At 43.2% G+C, this 18,588-nt stretch overlaps 1 protein-coding gene across 1 annotated transcript in view; it reads right to left on the bottom strand.

Moving 5' to 3' along the window:
* Window positions 1-18,588, bottom strand: part of LOC119424952 (liprin-alpha-1) — a 229,419-nt gene that overhangs the window by 89,022 nt on the left and 121,809 nt on the right. Inside the window, exons 18-20 of the mRNA XM_037692477.1 lie at window positions 18,079-18,203; window positions 17,807-17,979; window positions 6,873-6,966 (exon numbers count right to left, since the gene is read on the bottom strand). Coding sequence (XP_037548405.1) covers window positions 6,873-6,966; window positions 17,807-17,979; window positions 18,079-18,203 — 392 coding nt within the window. The remainder of the gene's footprint in view (window positions 1-6,872; window positions 6,967-17,806; window positions 17,980-18,078; window positions 18,204-18,588) is intronic.

The following is an 18,588-nucleotide window of genomic DNA, read 5'->3' as shown; positions in this document are numbered from 1 at the left end:
ATCTATCTATCTATCTATCTATCTATCTATCTATCTATCTATCTATCATCTATCTATCTATCTATCTATCTATCTATCTATCTATCATCTATCTATCTATCTATCTATCTATCTATCTATCCATCTATCTATCCATCTATCTATCTATCAATCAATGTACAATTCAAATTAACCTAAACATGCTGTTAATACACCTTAATCATGTGCAATCAATCTCATCCATTTCCATCTCCATCAGCAAACCCTCAGACGTTCCTTCAGGTGATAGCTCTGCATGCTGACACGCACATGTTGAGCACCTATGGTTAGGTGCTTCATTTTGTATTTCTCTGCAAAGGTCTGAGTCATTTATTTGTTTAAATTAACAAAAATTGATGTTTTTTTTCTTATTATCATAACCAAAATGACTAGATACAATTAAAATTAAATCTTATGTTGACTGTCGTACCTAAAGAACGCTGGCGAAGATTCTCAGTCATCCAGGCCATGGTAAATTCAAAAAAGTTAAAAACAAAACAACTGGACTTTATTTGTAACAGACGTTCCTCTTCTTCTCATCTGAGAAGCTTTCTCAATTCAAAGAAACAATGAGTGTGGGGTTCAGGTTATAAAGCTGAGATAAGATACACACATACATATGCATATAGACCTATCACACCTTAACAGTAGGGGTTTGTTAAGGACTTTATTAATCTAATTCACAGATGTGGCCCCTCTGGTCCCATTTATAACCTGAACCCCACACTCTTTTAATTGAGAAAGCTTCTCGGATGAGAAGCGAAACGTCTTCTGTTACAAAGTCCAGTTGTTTTTACCTTGAACTTTTGTGAACGTACCTAAAGAACAATTGTCATTCTTATGTTGCCAGTCACTTGGGGTGGCTGTGGCTGAGTGGTTAGAGCAGTCGTCCTCAATGCGAGAGTTGGGGGTTCAAATCCACCAGCAGTCACATGCTGAAGTGTCCCTGGGCAAGACACTGAACCCCTCATAGCCTCTGATGTGTGTCCCATCAGTGTATGAATGTGATCTAAAGCTCTGATTAATCTCATTAGAATGATTTGTTCAATTAGCTTTGTAGAGATCTAGTAGAGTGCTGTATGAATGGGTAAATGAGGCACAGATTGTAGTGTAAAGCGCTTTGAGTATCTTGAAATAAGATAGAAAAGCGCTATATAAATACAGTCCATTTACCATTCCATTTACTTCTGAAGGGCTCTAAATGTGTAAGCTTGACAACTATAACAACATTTGTTTTGAAAACATAGCGAGGAGTAAATAGCAAGACATAGCCTTGTGATTCCAATTCTGGTTTTAATAGTCTAATTAATAAGACAATTACCAGAAAAAATAAAATATTACAAAAAGCCCACAATTTCATAAGCAGACAAATGAAGCGAAAGTGTGGTGCAGAGGTTTTTCAGTCGGATCAACACATTCAACACATAGGGTTGGGCATCGAGGATTGAGAATCGTCTGGAACCGGGACTAACTGTCCGGTTTTCCCGGAATCGTTCGTAATATTCATTTTCAATTCTTACTTTCGATGCCTAGTCCACCAATGGGAAGTAGAAGCCGCCCGCCTAACACCAACGAAGAAGAATCCACCAGAAGTGTTCTCATACATGGAGAGTGAGCGGTCTCGATTGAAAGTGTGGCTTAACTTTAATAAAATGACCAGTCAGCTCAGTTCAGCACTTGTAATAATTTTATATTGTGCAAAGGAGGGTGTAGAAGTAACAGAGCGGCCCATCTTTGACGTGCTCCGCCGGACAATTTTCGCTGCCGTCTTCTCCGACTCCATCAAGGTAAATAAAACTATAAGCTACATCTCATACCAACATTAAGGAAGCCAACAAGTTATACTCAACAAAGTGGTAGGTCAACTCAAATGCAAACACCATGCTAACGTTGGTAGGTCAACTCACATGCAAACACCATGCTAACGTTAGCTCATGTATTTCTTCATAGATTAAGGACCTGAAATGGCTAATAATGTTAGCCAGGCTCCAGGATGTGCTCCTCAGTTCACATAGCATCCAAGGGAAATACGTTGGTGAAACTGAATGAAGAGTGCCACAGAAGGGTTACAGCATATATTGTGAAAAGGTTGCATCCCTTTTCAGATGTGGAATCACCAACATTTAGGTTAGTTATAACTAGGGCTGAGTACCGAACCGAGGTTCTTTTATGGCACCGACCGAACTGCACCGGTCGGTGTATGTATTGAAATGTCACTCTTTTTTCGGTGTCAAGTTTCGGTATTGGCTGTAATGTGTCACGTGGTTTCAGCATGCAGGCAGGTAAAACACAAGACATATGACGAAACAGACTACACCCAGAGCTGTATAGAGCTGCTGCACCTAATCTATGTATAAAGTATGTCTATGGTGCTGGTGACGCCCACAGATGGAGTTCACGTGTGCAGCGCGTGTGTTGTCGAACGGCTCCGACAACACACGCGCAGAAAGTTGCTCCGTGTTTCTCTGCAAGAAGGCAAGAAGCAGCCTCCCCCCCTCCTCCTCTCAGTGTTAGTCAGTCTCCATGTGTGTGTGAAACAGACTGAATCAACATTCCACAGCCGGACTCGTCTTCGTCAAAGAACTTCGAGGACGGTTCTGTGTCTGTTTCAGCTGGTGAGTTTAGGTTTGTTAACCTGACTGACTTGACTGAAAAATGTTGATTTTATACCTGGATTTTTGAGCATGGACTTTGTTACGTTTGTTAACGTTACTGCAGCTTAACACGTACATCGCGGTGAAATAACACTAACTTTAAGATATTAGTGTGTAAATTTATTTTATCTACATAGCTAGCTAAACTCAGAAACTAACTAAAGATTGACAGTAACAGATGAATCTTAGCTTGTAAAACTGCTCATCTATCCAGTCAGCTGCTTAAACAGTTCAGCTAATGTTCACCGTTTGTTTATGTTAATGTTCTCCTCACAGGAGGTTCTGACCCAGATGTGAGGACAAAAGAAAAACGAGGTGGGGGCTACAGGTCACAAACTTTGTTGTTAAAAGTTTGCTGCTTTTTCTACAGTGGAGCTGCATGGTGGAGGTAAGTTAAGCTGTAAAGGATGTTGTTAACCAGTTAAACTTTTATCTCTCAGCCTAGGTAATGTTTTTTGATCAATAAGAACACAACCATGTTATTGTTGATGTTTTGTTCTCATGTCAATTAGGGAGATGATCAGAGCCCTAAACCCCAGAGAACCACAGAGAAGATTCAGGCAGAGACACAGAGGTGCAGAAGTCTGTATCATCCCTAACCTCAGTGAATCCAGTGACCTGCTGGTGGGATGTGAGGGACAATATGTCAAACTGACAACCAGGTATCAGTGTGTGCAACAATCATCATCCACACCCTCAGAGTGAACATTTTCTACTGCTGGAGACACTATCAGCCAGGAGCATCTTGTTTGTGTCCACAGAAAACAGACATGTTGATTTTTCTGAAGAAAAACTGTTCAGTGAAAAAGGTCCTCAGTGTGCAGCAGTGAGCATTAGACACTGACGTGTCACTGGTTTGAAACTGGTCTTTTGAACTGGAAATTATTTGTTTGTTTTTATGTAAAAAAACTGCTTGGAATAGAAATACCAAAGTTAAAAAATAAAATTCACAATTTGTACTGTAATGTGTAACGTAATTTTATTCTTGTTAGAATTAATGTTAATTACAAAATTGGTACCGAAAAAAGAACCGTCCAGGAACCAACACCGAAGTGAAGGAACCGACACCGAAGTGAAGGTACCGACACAGATTTTTTTAGAACGGTACCCAGCCCTACTTGTGAAAGTGTACCCCTGTGGAAAGAAAACTCATAATATTTATATTAAAGTTCATCAATTTGATATTAATATACTGGTTGAAAATTGTCCTGTGAGAAATCCATAGTCAATTTAACAAAAAGTAAAAAGTTCATAGAATTAAAATTCAAATAGAAGTTCAAATTATTTCATCCAGAAAGAACTCTGGCTAGCTACTGTAGCTCATTTATAACATGACGGAGTTAAATTCAAAGCAGTCTGCTCTTCAGAAAAATAGTGTTAACTTATTATTTTTATATGAAAGTTTGTGTTCACTTGTTATTTTTATATTTGATTGTTTCTGTTTAGTTCCCCGAGACAACTTCTGTTGTGACTTGGCGCTATACAGTATAAATAAAATGAATTGAACTGAAATGTTGGCAGCACAGTGGCGCAACTGGTAGAGCTGCTGCCTCTCAGCGCGCAGGTCCCTGGTTCAAAATCCCAGTCCGGGGGCTTTTCTGGGTGGAGTTAGCATGTTCTCTCCATGCATGTGTGGGTTTTCTCCTGGTACTCCGGTTTCCTCCCACAGACCAAAAACATGCATGTTAGGCTGATTGGTAACTCTAAATTGTCCCTAAGTGTGAGTGAGAGAGAGAATGGTTGCTTGTCTCGTTTGTCTCTATGTGTCCCTGTGATGGACTTGCGACCTGTCCAGGGTGTCCCCCACCCCAGCGACCCAAAATGGAAGAAGCAGGTAAAAGATAATGGATGGACGGATGAACTGACGTGTCTTTTTTTAACCCCACCTCGAAAAAGAATCGGGAATCGATAGGAACCGGAATCAAAACGAAGAATCTGAATCGCTCAAATTCAAACGATGCCCAACCCTACTCATTATGCTTCATGACGCATCATAGTGGCTGTTTTACAACCAACTATCAGAGGTTCCACTAAGCTGTCCGAAGGATTAAAGCACTGTACTACTGTACTTTATATTCTGGTTATGAGGGAAGCTCTGCAGCAGTTTTCTCTTGTGCCCTGTAGACCTCACATCTGTCTTTTCTGGCTTTACACCATAAGGCACTGCAAATAATTAGGCATAATGCAGTAGTTTTGGTATTTTAACTGCTTGCTTCATTTTTTTTACTGCTGAATAAGGGTTAATGAAGCCACGTCCAGTTGAGATTCCTAACTGAACTGGCAACAGCTGTCCATGGTGACACTTTCCCAGCTCTCCACTGTGCACTCTCTCAGTGCACTGGTGTTAGTAATCAGGATAATGAGTTGTTTCAAGATATTTTTCCACAGGTTCCAACTTTCAAAGCATTAATTGCTGCATACAAAAGGCACCATGTTTACAGCTGACCACGTCTGTTCTCAGTGTGATAAAGCTGCTTGCAGCTCTTCATATCAGCTCAGAGATAGCTGCAGGTCTTTTAAATTTAGTCAAATTTAGAGTAACTTCTTGTTTTCAAAGCAAGGTCATTCCAAATCAGTGACATAGTATTGTATTAGCCACTAACAGCCTACTTCCATCATTGTACAGACAACATATAATGCTTGGTTTCCCCGTCCTTGAAGGAAAAAAAAAAAGAAGAAGAAACCTGAGAAAATCTATACCAATTACTGTGTTGACCGACTGTGGGTGATCAAATAGGTTTAGCTTATCACCCAACTCTACTAGATGAAAAGGTTTGTCATGTTATACTAACACGCTTCTTCTTCTGGCTTTCTGATTTCCCCTCTTCAGGGGTCTCCACAATGAGTCCTCCATCTCACTCTGTCCTCTGTCCTCACTCCAACTACCTCCATGTCCTCCCTAAGTGCATCCATATCTCCTCTTTGTCTTTTTCTTGGTAGCTGCATTTCTAACATCCTTCTACCAATATACCCACTGTCCCTCCTCTGGACATGTCCAAACCATCTCAGTGTGTCCTCTCTAACTTTATGTCCCAGTTGTTCAACCTGTGTTGTACCGCTGATGATCTCATTCCTAATCTTCTCCATCCTTGTCACTCCTAAGGAGAAAAAAGGTTTGTAAGCTCAGTCGTCCAGGTAGATAACAACAAAAAAGGTTAAATGTCATGTCATCTGGAGAACCTCAACATATTTATTTCTGCTACTTCCAGTTCTGTCTCCTGTCTTTTTGTCCATGTCTCTGTCTCCAGATCATACAACATAGCTGGTCTCACCACTGTCTTGTAAACGTTTCCTTTGACATTTGCTGACACCCTTTAGTCACAAATCACTCCTGAAACTATTCTCCATCCACTCCATCCTGCCTGGACTCTCTTCTTCACCTCTTTAGTTATACGCTATAGGAACCACAAAAATCAATTTAACTTTATTAAATTAAGATCATGTTAAAGATTAATTTTTAAAGTTTGTTTTCAAACCCAAAAATAAGATCACTCAGAAAAACAGATAAATTATCGAACTCTTCTATCAACCCATTCTTCTGCCAGTGTGGCATAACATCGTGCTCCAAGAGGAACACCCCCCACCCCACACCCCTCCAACACACACATACACACACATTCCTGTTAGTGAAGCTCCTCTGTAAGAAGCAGGGCAAAGAACAGTATCAGGCATTCAGAGGGAAAGCTGTTGGGGTTCCTTAAGAGCTACTGGTGAGGTCAGTATGAAGCCAAGTGTGGGAAGAAGATCAGGCAAGACAAAGCAACGTGAACCAACTTACCCTGTCTTTGGACTACACATGGAATGAGAAGATGATAAAAAACAAGAAAAAAGGAGGTGGGTTGGCAGAAAAACAAAAAGAATGAGCTGATGCCAATTCATGTAAGCAACACAGCATTTATGGTGTTTTTTGACAGTTTTCTTGCACAAAACGTTGAACATAAAGGAAAACGTGAAATCAGTTTGTATGCTGCTGTGATGAGACAGAGTTGGTGGTGGTATTCAGCGTGTGAAGCAGATTCAAACTGAATTACAAAAGCACTAAAGGACTGTGTCATCAGTAAACAATGTTTACCATTAAAGAAGTCTTGTATAGCAAATAGTTATATCATTTTTCAACTGTCTTCAAAATCTATATGCTTTCTGCAGACAGAAAGAACTAAAATGACTGTTATGTAATGTTAGGATCTAGAAGAAACTCACTTCTTTTGCAGCTTTCTGTTTTTCTCTGAAGGACCTCCAAGTGTGCCCACTCCTAGTCCATCCTTTGGAGAGCCCTCTGCCTCAGGAGTGCCAGCTAAAATAAATAGTACAGAGCCTTAATAAAGCAGAGCACACATAAAAGACTGGGAACACTTACAATGAGAAAAGCAGTCATGAGGAGAAAGGCCCAAAAGCCTCTGAACTTCATCACACTGCTCAATAAGGCTGGACTGGGCAGTGTACCCCTCACACCAGCCTACAGTGAGCTGGTGGACAACATCCTCACCACTGATGGTACAGCAACACTACACAAGTAGGCAGGAACGCTCTCCAGAGTCGTCAAAACAGATGGAAAAAAAACCTGAGGACTGACCTTCCATCCAAAGACTCAGCATACACACAGTGCTGTAAAAATAAAGCTACACACATCAATGACACACCTGCCCACTTTCTCCTTAAACACAAATACACAAAATACAATTTAAGTTGAAGCAGAGCAGACCACTTCAACACACAAAAGAGAAGATTTTATGACAGTGACTTCCCTGCCACAGGCACAACGATAGCCTTTGAAATTAGCCAGTGAAATTAAAAAGTCAAGTCAAAAAGAACACCCAAGGACGATTTTTATTTTATTTACCTTTTCAAGGCATATTAGACTGTCAAGTGTAATATCCACTTGCAGCTACATCTCCAAGCTGCTACAGTGCATCCAGAAAATATTCACAGAGATTCACTTTTTTTGTTATATTCAACCTTATTCCAAATGCTAACAAAGTTGTCAGGTCCTATGGACAGATTTTGTTGAAACATTTCATCTTTTATCCAAAAGACATTGTCAGACTGACAAATTCCTTCAGGAAGGATCTCTGGTAGTGGTCTGTCTTACAGCAGATCTGAAGAAGCCTCTCATTGAAGACACTGTTGTTGTATGACAGTCTGATGAAGAGGATGCTGAGGATTGTTTATAATGTTCTTCATTTTATGAAGACTCCTTCTTTGTACAATCATCTCCAAAGTTTCTAGAGGAGTCCACAGAACTGAGCCAGCCTTCTTTATGAGCTTGTTGATCTTTTTTAAGTCACTTGCTCTGGTGCTGCTCCCCCAGCAGATGATGGCAGAATAAATAGTGCTCTCTATAACAGACTTATAGAAGATATGCAGCATCTTGCTGAAAACACTGAAGGACTTCAGCTTCCTCAAGAAGTACAGTCTGTTCTGTCCCTTCTTGTAGATGCTTCACTGTTGCATTTCCAGTCCAGTCTGTTGTCCAGGTGAACCCCAGGGTATTTACACTTCTCCATCACCTCCACTTCTTCTCCCATGATGGAAATAGGGTTGGACCTGTTCCTATTTCTCCTGAAATCTACAGTCATCTCCTTTGGTCACATTCAAGATGAGATGATTGTTTCCACACCATGCCACAAAGTGGTCCACCAGTTCCCTGTACTCAGCTTCTTGTCCAACTCTGATACACCCGACCACTGCAGAGTCATCAGAATATTTCTGCAGATGACAGGAGTCTGTTTTATACTGGAAATCTGAGGTGTACAGAGTGAAAAGGAATGGTGAGAGTACAGTCCCCTGTGGTGCTCCTGAGCTACTGACCACCTGGTTAGACACACAACCCTTCAGTCTCACAAACTGTGGTCTGTCCGTCAGGTAGTCTTTGATCCAGGCGATTGTTGAGGCCTCCACCTGAGTCTTCTGGAGTTTCTGACAACGGAAATCAGGCTGGATTGTGTTAAATGCACTGGAGAAATCAAAGAACATGACTCTCACAGTGCTGTCTGCCTTTTCTAGATGACTGTGAGTTTGCTGAAGCAGGTGTATGATGGCATCTTCAACTCCAAGTCCACGTCGATAAGCAAACTGCAGTGGGTCCTGATACGTGCTTGTTTGTTTAGTCAGGTGGGTCAGCAGAAGTCTCTCTAGGACCTTCATGATGTGGGATGTCAGAGCAACAGGTCTATAGTCATTGAGGACTGATGGGTGAGTTTTCTTTGGTAGTGGAACAAGGAAGGATGTTTTCCACAACACTGGAACCTTCTCCTGGGTCAGGCTAAGGTTGAAGAGGTGCTGCAGAACCCCACAGAGATGCTCTGCACAGACCTTCAGGACTCTGGGACTGACACCATCTGGACCTGCAGCCTTATTCCGGTTCAGTCTCTCCAGCTGCTTCCTCACCTGACTTCTAGAGACACAAAGGGGGGAGGCAAAGGAGGCATCAGCATCTTTTGATTTGGTTGAAGACCAACATGTAGAAGAAGAAGGGTCCATGACTGAGGTGGTAGATACAATATTTGAGATGTGACATGACAGCCTTGAGTCAATGGAGGGTGGTATGTATGTTTAGCTGTGGGCAAGAGAGGAGGATGCTGAGCTTGTTCCTGAACTGAACCTATTGAAGAATGTGTTCAGTTCATTGGCTCTGTCCAGACTTCCATCCTTCTGATCCTCCTCCTGCTTGAAGCCTGTGATCTTTTTCATCCCTGACCACACCTCTCTGATATTGTTCTGTTGGAGCTTGCTCTCCAGCTTCTTCTTGTACACCTCCTTGGGGTTTCTTATCTTGACTTTTAGTTGCTTCTGTGTACTCCTCAATAATTCCCCGTCTCCCTCCCTGAAGGTTCTTTTTTTACTGGTTTAGCAGTTCCTTCAGGTCAGTGGTGATCCAGGGTTTGTTATTGGGGAAGCATCTCACTGTTCTGGTGGGGATGGTGTTGTTTACACACAAGTTTATATAGTCGGTCACACACTCCGTCATGGCACTGATGTCCTCGCCATGTGGCTGGCACAGTGCATCCCAGTCTGTAGCCTCAAAACAACCCCGCAGGGTTTCTTCAGCTTCCATTGACCATTTTCTCACTGTTCTCTTTATTACAGGTTGTCTCTGAACAAGGGGTTTATATTTTGAGCAGAGAAACACAAGATTGTGATCTGATTTGCCAAGAGGGGGTCTTGCTTTAGCTATGTATGAATCCTTGACATTTGCATAAATCAAGTCCAGCGTTTTGTTTTCTTTGGTAGAGTAGATGACAAACTGTTGGCATGTCGGAAGTGTAGCAGAGATTGAGACATGACTACATTTTTTATTTATTTTTTAAAAGCTCTGGAACTGCAGACAGCTACAGGCTGTAGCTTTTCAGAGTTTTGAACGGCTGTATTTTGAGCTAGGCTGATCCAACCCAACACTGTGCAGCGTGATCTACAGGCCACCCTCATACAACAAAAACTTCATAAGTGAAATTTCTGACTTTCTGTCTGGAATACTGCTCAATTACGACAGGGTCTTGATTCTGGGAGACTTTAATGTACATGTTTGCTGTCCTGACAAGCCTTTGGTGCAAGAGTTTCTAAATATGATACAATCTTTCAACCTTGTGCAAAATGTTGTTGGTCCAACTCATCAACAGGGCCATACACTTGATTTAGTTCTGTCTCACAGTTTATCTGAGGATAATCTGGAAATTAGGAATGCTATTGTTTCAGATCACAAACCCATTTCATTCAAAACCTCTGCTATTCATAAGTCTAAATCCCCCGCTCCAGCAAAGAGTTGTCGGATATTTAACTCTTCAACCGCTGCTCTTTTATCCTCTGCATTCATTACTGATGCTGCCTCAGTCCCTGAAACCTCTGCCTGTATTGGTACGCAGGAGCTGCTCTGTAGGCATGATGTGACCTGCTCTAAGATTTTAGACCTCGTGGCCCCACTAAAAATCAGGCGACCAAAGCGGGCACCACACCCCTGGTTGAACGCGACCACTCGTGCAGCCAAACATCTATATAGGAGAGCTGAACGCAAGTGGAAAAAGGACAAATTACAGATTTCTTTTATTATGTTAAAAACGTGTTTGAAAGATTATCAAAGCATCGTTAAATCTGAAAAGAACAAATACTTTAGGGCTGCAACAACGAATCGAGAAAATCGATAAAAATCAATGATTAAAAGCGTTGGCAACAAATTTCATTATCGATTCGTTGTGTCGCGCGATTATGCTTATATTTTTTTCTCTTTAATTTTACTCTCATTGATTGTTGTTGTTGTTAAGCACTTTGGTAACAGGTTCTGTTTTAAATGTGCTCTATAAATAAAGTTGACTTGACTTGACTTAAAATCACCAGATATTGCAACAAACGCACTAGGGTCTTGTGTACATAGCTTAGCAACCTCAGAGTTGATGACATCACACGCAGTCTCGGCAACAGCACTGGGTGGAATGTAAACAGTTGCCAAAATAACACTGGTGAACTCTCTTGGCAAATAATATGGACGATAACTTAGTGCTAACCGTTCAATATCTGGACTGCAGAGACGACACTTCACAGTAACATGTCCAGGATTACACCATCTGTTGTTCACAAGCACTGCCAACCCACCTCCTTTGCTTTTGCCACCCCTCTTTAAATCTCTATCCGCTCATATGGTCAGAAAGCCTGGCAGAGAAATGCTGGAGTCAGGGATATGATCCTGCAGCCATGTCTCAGTGAAACACATAACACTGCATTCATGATACTCTGGATGGGTCCTCGTTAGAGCTTGAAGTTCATCCAGTTTATTTCTCAGCGATCTCACATTGCCCATCATGATTGGAAGAGATGGTTTAAACTTCATTCTTCTCTCTTTCTCTCTCTTCTTTGCTCCTGCTCTGCATCCACGACGCCTCCTTTTCAACTCATTTGGGATTTGGGGCTGTAGTTGAGATATTATTAGCAGTATTGCCTTTTTTGTAGATGTGTAATCTAAAGTGTTTTTATAGCTTCCGTTGAATATTATGTCAGACTGGTGAACACTGCACCAGGGCTGCAACAACAAATCTATAAAATAGATAAAAATCGATGATTAAAAGTTTTGGCAACGAATTTCATTATCGATTTGTTGTGTAGCGCGATTATGCGTCTTTCACAGCACTGCAGAGCCGTTTTGTTCACCTGCAGTTCATTGTCAGTGCTGGCTGACTGAATAAAGTTTGGAAAAATAAACAATAACTCTGCAGCGCGAGTTGAACAGAGCGAGGGGGGAGGAGGAAGCAGAGCAGAGGCTGTTTTCAAAGGAAATTAAATACATTTTACAAAGGACCGACGCAGAGAAAACTGTTTGACCCAAGTCCTCCAAAGTTTGGGAGCACTTCACAAAGATAAAAACTGCAGCAACACGCAGCTTTGAAAAAGTGACGACACGACACGGGAGCACCACGGAGATAAACATAAACAAGTAAGAGTCACGAGGAGAATGAAGGAGCTGAACAGCAGATACAACTCGTCTCACTCCCAACTCGTGTTGGCAGGTGAGTCTCTACAATATTCTACATTTGTTCTGTTTCCAAGTGATAAAACGTTGGTTACGTACTGTAACCCCAGATTCTATGAGTATAGGCGTAGTCCTTTAAGGCTGTCACTGGTGGGTTTCATCCAGTCATGCGAAGCGTAGTACTGAAAACTTGAATCCACGCCCACCTGTTGTGTGCGGCTGTGGCTGCGGGGTTAGAGCAGTCGTCCTCCAATGTGAGAGTTTGGGGTTCAAATCCACCAGCAGTCACATGCCGAAGTGTCCCTGGGCAAGATGCTGAACCCCTAGTTGCCTCTGATGTGTGTCCCATTGGTGTATGAATGTGATAAAGCTCTGATTAGTCTCTTTAGAATGATTTGTTCAATTAGCTTTTTAGAGATATAGTAGAGTGCTATATGAATGGGTAAATGAGGACACAGATTGTAGTGTAAAGTGCTTTGAGTATCTCAATATGATAGAAAGGCGCTATACAAACAAGTACAGTCCATTTACCATTTACCATTTGTGTGGGCCTCACCCGGTCTGTATAAATTACGTTGAGAGCGGGTAATCGGCTCCCAAATAGCTTTTTTTTTCAGACATTTAGGAACCAGTGAGGCCCAGAGCTTAAAGGGCTATGCCTATACTCATAGTATCTGGGGTTACAGTACATAACCAACGTTCTATTTCATATAGGCTTCACTCTTTAAGGCTGTCGCTGGTGGGTTAAAGGCGAAGCAGGATGTAGTCTATGCCTTACTGGGTTCGTTCAGACACAATATGAAGCGCCCGCTTGCACCAAAAAACATTTAATCATTCAGCCTTCTATGTGCGTATTTACGCGCTGCGTAATTACGCGCACCATGCACAGAAGCGCGCTGCGTAATTACGCGTTCCATGCACAGGAGCGCCCCGGAGAGAAAAAGTTTGACGGGGAATAGGGGGAAGGCTGAAAACAGTGAACAGAGCAGATCAACAGCTCTTCAATATGAACAGAATAATAATAAATGAACTGATTAGTAATCAAATGAACTGATTGGTAACAGTAGTCATGAACTGATTAGTAATAATAGAACAAAAAAACAACCTAACGGTTGGTTGTCCCTTGGGCTCAGTGAGAACCATAGTTGACACTGGGCGTTCTCCCGTGTGGCAAACAGATCCACTGCTGCTCTGCCAAACAGTTTCCAAATTCGAGAAATCAGCTCGGGATGGAGACTCCATCCGCTCTTCTGTTCAGGACGCCGGGGATGTACACTGCTCTGATGAAGAGCATGTTTTTGTGTGCCCAACACAGCAGCTGCCTCGCAATGCGCAACAGTTGGGCTGAGCGCAACTTGTGCAGCTACTTCCTGCCTGGATCGGGTCAGTAGCAGCAGATCGTCCAGATAGAACAGAATTCTCATCTCTGCTCTGTGTAACAGCTGCAGAGCTGTCTCCACGCATTTCGAAAACGTACGTGGTGCGAGGGAGTAGCCGAACGGGAGCCTGTTGTACTGGGTCCCTTGGAAGGAGAAGCACAAGAACTTTCTGTGTTTTGGAATGATTGGAATGTGAAAATAGGCGTCTTTTAGATCTATGGAGGTGAACCAGTTGTTCTGGTGAATGTTGTCCAACAGCTGTCTGGTTGTCAGCATGTGAAACTGTCTCTCCATGATCGACTTGATGAATACGGATAAGTCCAAAATGGGTCTCATTCCTCCGGTCCTTTTCAGAACTAGGAAGTAACGTGAGTAAAACCCTGTGTTTTCCTCTCTGTTGGTAACCCTAGAAATTAAATTTTTTATCAGTAATTCCTGAACTTCTGCGTGGAGAGACAAGATCTGTTCTGGAGATGACAGAACCGTCTCTATAATCCCTCTGAACGGTGGGGGTTGAGCTGCGAACTGTAGTGTGTAACCTCTGCTGATCAGACGGTCCATCCATCTGTCCAGGGGGCACACTCGCTGCCACTCTGTGTAACGCTCTGGGAGCGAGCACGTGTTTTTGTGTTGTGTCATGTCTTTCACGGACGTCAGCCAAGTCAAAGCCCCCACCGCCGTCATATGCTCTGGAGAAGCTCTCCGAGCAACCCATGGGGGGGCCTCACCGAAAGAGCTCTGGGAACGCCTCTGTACTACGCTCAGGCTGCGAGTTCACATCAGAGTTGATGTGAGCTGATGCACACTGAGGAGAGGCGTGAGCGCCTTTAGAAATGCGGTGCAGCTTGGGTGGAGACTGCAGCTGTCATGGGGAAATGAGTTTGTTCCCGCTGCGGTCAGAAAAATCAGAACACAACCTGGGCTGAGAACGAGGTTTTCTTCTGGACTCGGTCTGCTGAGAAGAATCATTTTTAGCTGCTGTGTCAAGCGAGCATTTTGTGTGGTTTCTCGAGCTGCGGTGACTTTTAGAAATCCGTTTTGATATTACCGGCTCGTTTTGTGTGGAGGATGTGTAAAGAGAAGCCGCTGTGAGATAATTCGATCTGACAGTCAGGCTGGAATCAGACACTTTATTCTCTGAATGATGTTTTAGTTTTATTTTAAAACTTATATCATCATTACACACAAACACACATCATCCGCAAGGAGTTATTTCTTATATCTTCTCCCCCGTGAGCCCTGCGATTGGTTGTTTCAGGGCGGCGCCTGTTGGCAGTCTCTGGGGAAACGCTGAGCTGCTGGTTGCTACGATGAGAAGGACTGTTCTCTGGCGGGAGGGGCCAGCGGTGGAGTGGGGCGGGAGGACGCTGCTGCAGCTGTGGAGCGTCTCTCCTGCTGCCTCTGGCCACGGCGATCTCTCCAGTGGGCGGGGGGTGGGAGGAGGGGTGCAGCTTCATCAGGTGATGTACAATCTCCGACACCTCCATTTTTCAAGCATGGACTTGAAATTGGCCCCGAGCAGCGCATCCATCATGATGGGGCCCTCCAGCAAGTCTTTCTGCAGTTTCTCCGGCAAGGAGGGGGAGTGTCGGAGCCAGGTGGACCTCTGGATTATTGTCATCCAGGCGGCGATGCAAGACAGGCAGACAGCAGAGGAGGCGCACAGGTTGAGGATGACGTCAGACGCTTTGCAGAGCGAGCTCCTCATCTCCTCAGGCAGGTCTGTGTCCTTTAGCCTTTTGGAGATGCTGTAGGGCATCAGGGCGACATTGTTGTTCGCTGCAGCCGCCTGGAAAGCACACTGGTGGGCTCGGTTGGAAAGCGACGTCACCGTCTGGTCGTGTCTCCCTGAAGGGACAGGACGCTGGTTCAACCTGGACACTTTTGCCCCGAGTGCTTCCGCCAGGCTTGGCTCCGGGGGGGTACTGAGGGAAAATTCAGCTCGGTAAACCCCTCCACTCTGGTGATGGGAGTGAAGGTAGAGACAGGCGCTCTCAATTTACCAGGTCCAGCTGCAGCCTCGTTCCAGTAGGACATCACTGCTGGGAAACGAGGCCAGATGGGGTCAGGGCGGCGAACCGGGGTGGAGCCAAACCTCCCGCTAGATCATCCGATCTGGGTGGGGGGAGGGGAGGGACGGAAAGTCCCTTTGTGTCAGCCGCCTCCTGGATTATGTCGGGCAGCTCCGAGAGGAGGGCACAGACGGCTGGGAGCGGTGTGTTCGTTGATGCGGGAAGGCCCAGGGAGGGTGAGCTCGACCCTCCCGTTTCAACACTAACCTCTCCAGGAGGGAATGAGCAGCGGGGCTGCTGCTGCCGTCGCCTTTCTTGGAGGAATCATCCGATTCGCTCCGTGACTCGGCGTCAAAAAAGGCGATGGCGTCATCCAGCGAACAGTCCCCCGATACAGAGAGGCACTCCTCGATGTTAGCCTTGAACAAGGCTGCTCGCCTTTGCCTCTCCTCAGGAGGGAGGAGGTCACAGAGACGGCAGGAGGAGATGAGGTCGGTATGGCGGGGATCCAGGCAACCTTCACAGATGTTGTGCCGGTCGAAGCTCAGCATGTAGCCGGTCTTGCAGGACGGGCACAGGCAGATGGTGTTGGTGCTTGACATCGCATTCTTGTTTTGAAAATCAGTGCTGGTTGCTTGCTGAAAAAAAATGGGAGCCAATTACCCGCTCTCAACATAATTTATACGGACCGGGTGAGGCCCACACAACAGGTGGGCGAGGACTAAAGTTTTCAGTGCTACGCTTCATTTTTGGGCCAAAATGTTTCGCCTTCGAAATGAAAAGCTTTCAGCACAAAAAAAGAAACTGTCCAGATGACCTGACTGAAAAACGTTGGATTTTATACCTGGATTATTGAGCATGGACTTTGTTGTTTTCAACCAGTTTGACAAGACTGTCAACAAGGAAGAGGGCTGGCAATGGAGGAGGGGCGTACCAAAGAGACCGTCTTATCACAAGCAGAACTGGTTTGTTCCACTTTGGAGTAAGCTGTTGGGGGAAGAATCAGTTTTGTTGTGTGTTTCCTTGACTGATGAAGCCTTCCGGATCGAAGGCGAAACGTTTCAGCACAAAAAAAGAAACTGTCCAGATGACCTATCTGAAAAATGTTGGATTTTATACCTGGATTATTGAGCATGGACTTTGTTGTTTTAAATCTGTTTGTTGTTACTTAATCTCACAAGTGGGTTGTTGCATCGACCGACCATGTCATCACGTCATCACATTACTGAGCTGCAAAGCTCAGTAAGAATAACCTGAAATTTAAGTTTAGTCCCATAAACAAAGCATCTCATGAATCTTAAAGCTAGTCACTACGGATTCTCCAGTTTTTAATTAAGAAAGCTCTCTGGGTGGGAAGCATAATATCTTCAACTACAGCTAAGTTTACTGGTTTGTTTGTTTTGAGATTTGCCAATTCCCAGAGGTTTATTTCAGCAATAAATGGTAAATGGACTGTACTTATATAGCACCATTCTATCTTATTTCAAGATACTGAAAGCGCTTTACACTACAATCTGTGCCCTCGTTTACCCATTCATACAGCTCTCTACTAGATCTCTACAAAGCTAATTGAACAAATCATTCTAAAGAAACTAATCAGTGCTTTAGATCACATTCATACACTGATGGGACACACATCAGAGGCTATAAGGGGTTCAGTGTCTTACCCAGGGACACTTCAGCATGTGACTGCTGGTGGACTGGAACCCCCAACTCTTGCATTGGAGGACGACTGCTCTAACTACTTAGCCACAGCCGCCCCCAATAAATAAAAGAATATTATATTCTTTCTTACAAACATTATTTGATGCAGCCACAACACAAAAATAAACACAAAAATTGTCTGGCTACAATGAGTTTCTAACATTTTAAATAAACATACATTATCAAAAGTATATATACTTTTGTTGACTCTAAATTGTTGCATATTTTTCTTATTTTAAGAAAATATTTGAAGGATGGTGAATAATGATAATGTTACTGAAATAGGATTTCACTTGGAAAGGTACAAGGTAAGTGTTGGAGCCTGGAGAAGTGTTGGGTCTGTAAAAGCTTTATACATATAAAAAATAACTTAAAATATTATCACCAATCAACATATTTAGCTTTATTTGTCAGAAATGGATGGAAACTATATACATAAACAGAAAAAATATATAGATTATAAGTGGTCCTTAAATATTCATATAGTTTAAACAGCAACAGTAGGGGGTCACAAGTCTCCACCACTGACATTTTGGGTTGAGCTCATTTAACATGACAAGAAAACCTATGGGTAAAATGTCTGACCTTGGCTGGGGGAGTCTTTGCCAGGAATGCTGGGTCGTCCCTTTTCTTTCTTTCCAAACAGACGTCCAATTGAAGACTTGATGCTCTTCTTCTTGGCTGCTTTGTTGAGTGAGTCCTGGCTGCTGTTACTGCTGCTGGGGTTGCTGCACTGACCATCCTGCAGGCTTCCAAAACTATACAACCAGCAGTGAATTAAGAGGTGTTATTTACAAGACAAACTGTGGAAACCAGAGTGAACTTCAGATATAAAGGAAGGGTGATAAAGGTCTAACCCTCGAATGTCTCTTATGTCTTCATGACTGGCAGCATGCCCTGCCTCCCTGTTTAGGCGCATGGAACGTGGCGTGGTGGGGGGAGACGTCTCACATCGAATAGTAGCCTTATCATCCTGAGCAGACTGTGACAGCAGAAGAAACAGATTAATAAAGCAGAAAGGCCCTAATAAATTGGCACTGAAAGATTTGAATAGTGAATGTTTGTAGAAGAGTACTTTTTTTAGACAGGAATAAAACAGAGAATGCAAGAAAACCTTTACTGGTTTTAGTGCACAATATTCAAAAGTGTAGAAGAAACACAATGTATAAGAATAGAGGTGTTTTGTTGTCCGAGGCAGCAGCTTTAATCACCATAGATTAATCTTCCATAACCCCACCAGCCATCCCAGTCAAGGAAACTATAACTATAAATCATAGTCTCCTCAAACAATTGCAGTGGTCAGGTCATTCATTCATTTAATACTCATTCATTCATAAATACCCAAAAAAAAAAAAAAAAAAAAAAAA

The sequence above is a fragment of the Nematolebias whitei genome, chromosome 2, assembly GCF_014905685.2.
Source record: "Nematolebias whitei isolate Nwh7 chromosome 2, NemWhi1, whole genome shotgun sequence".
NCBI lineage: Eukaryota > Metazoa > Chordata > Actinopteri > Cyprinodontiformes > Rivulidae > Nematolebias > Nematolebias whitei.
Note: the sequence above shows the minus strand (reverse complement) of the source record. Positions and strands in the feature narration are given on the sequence as shown.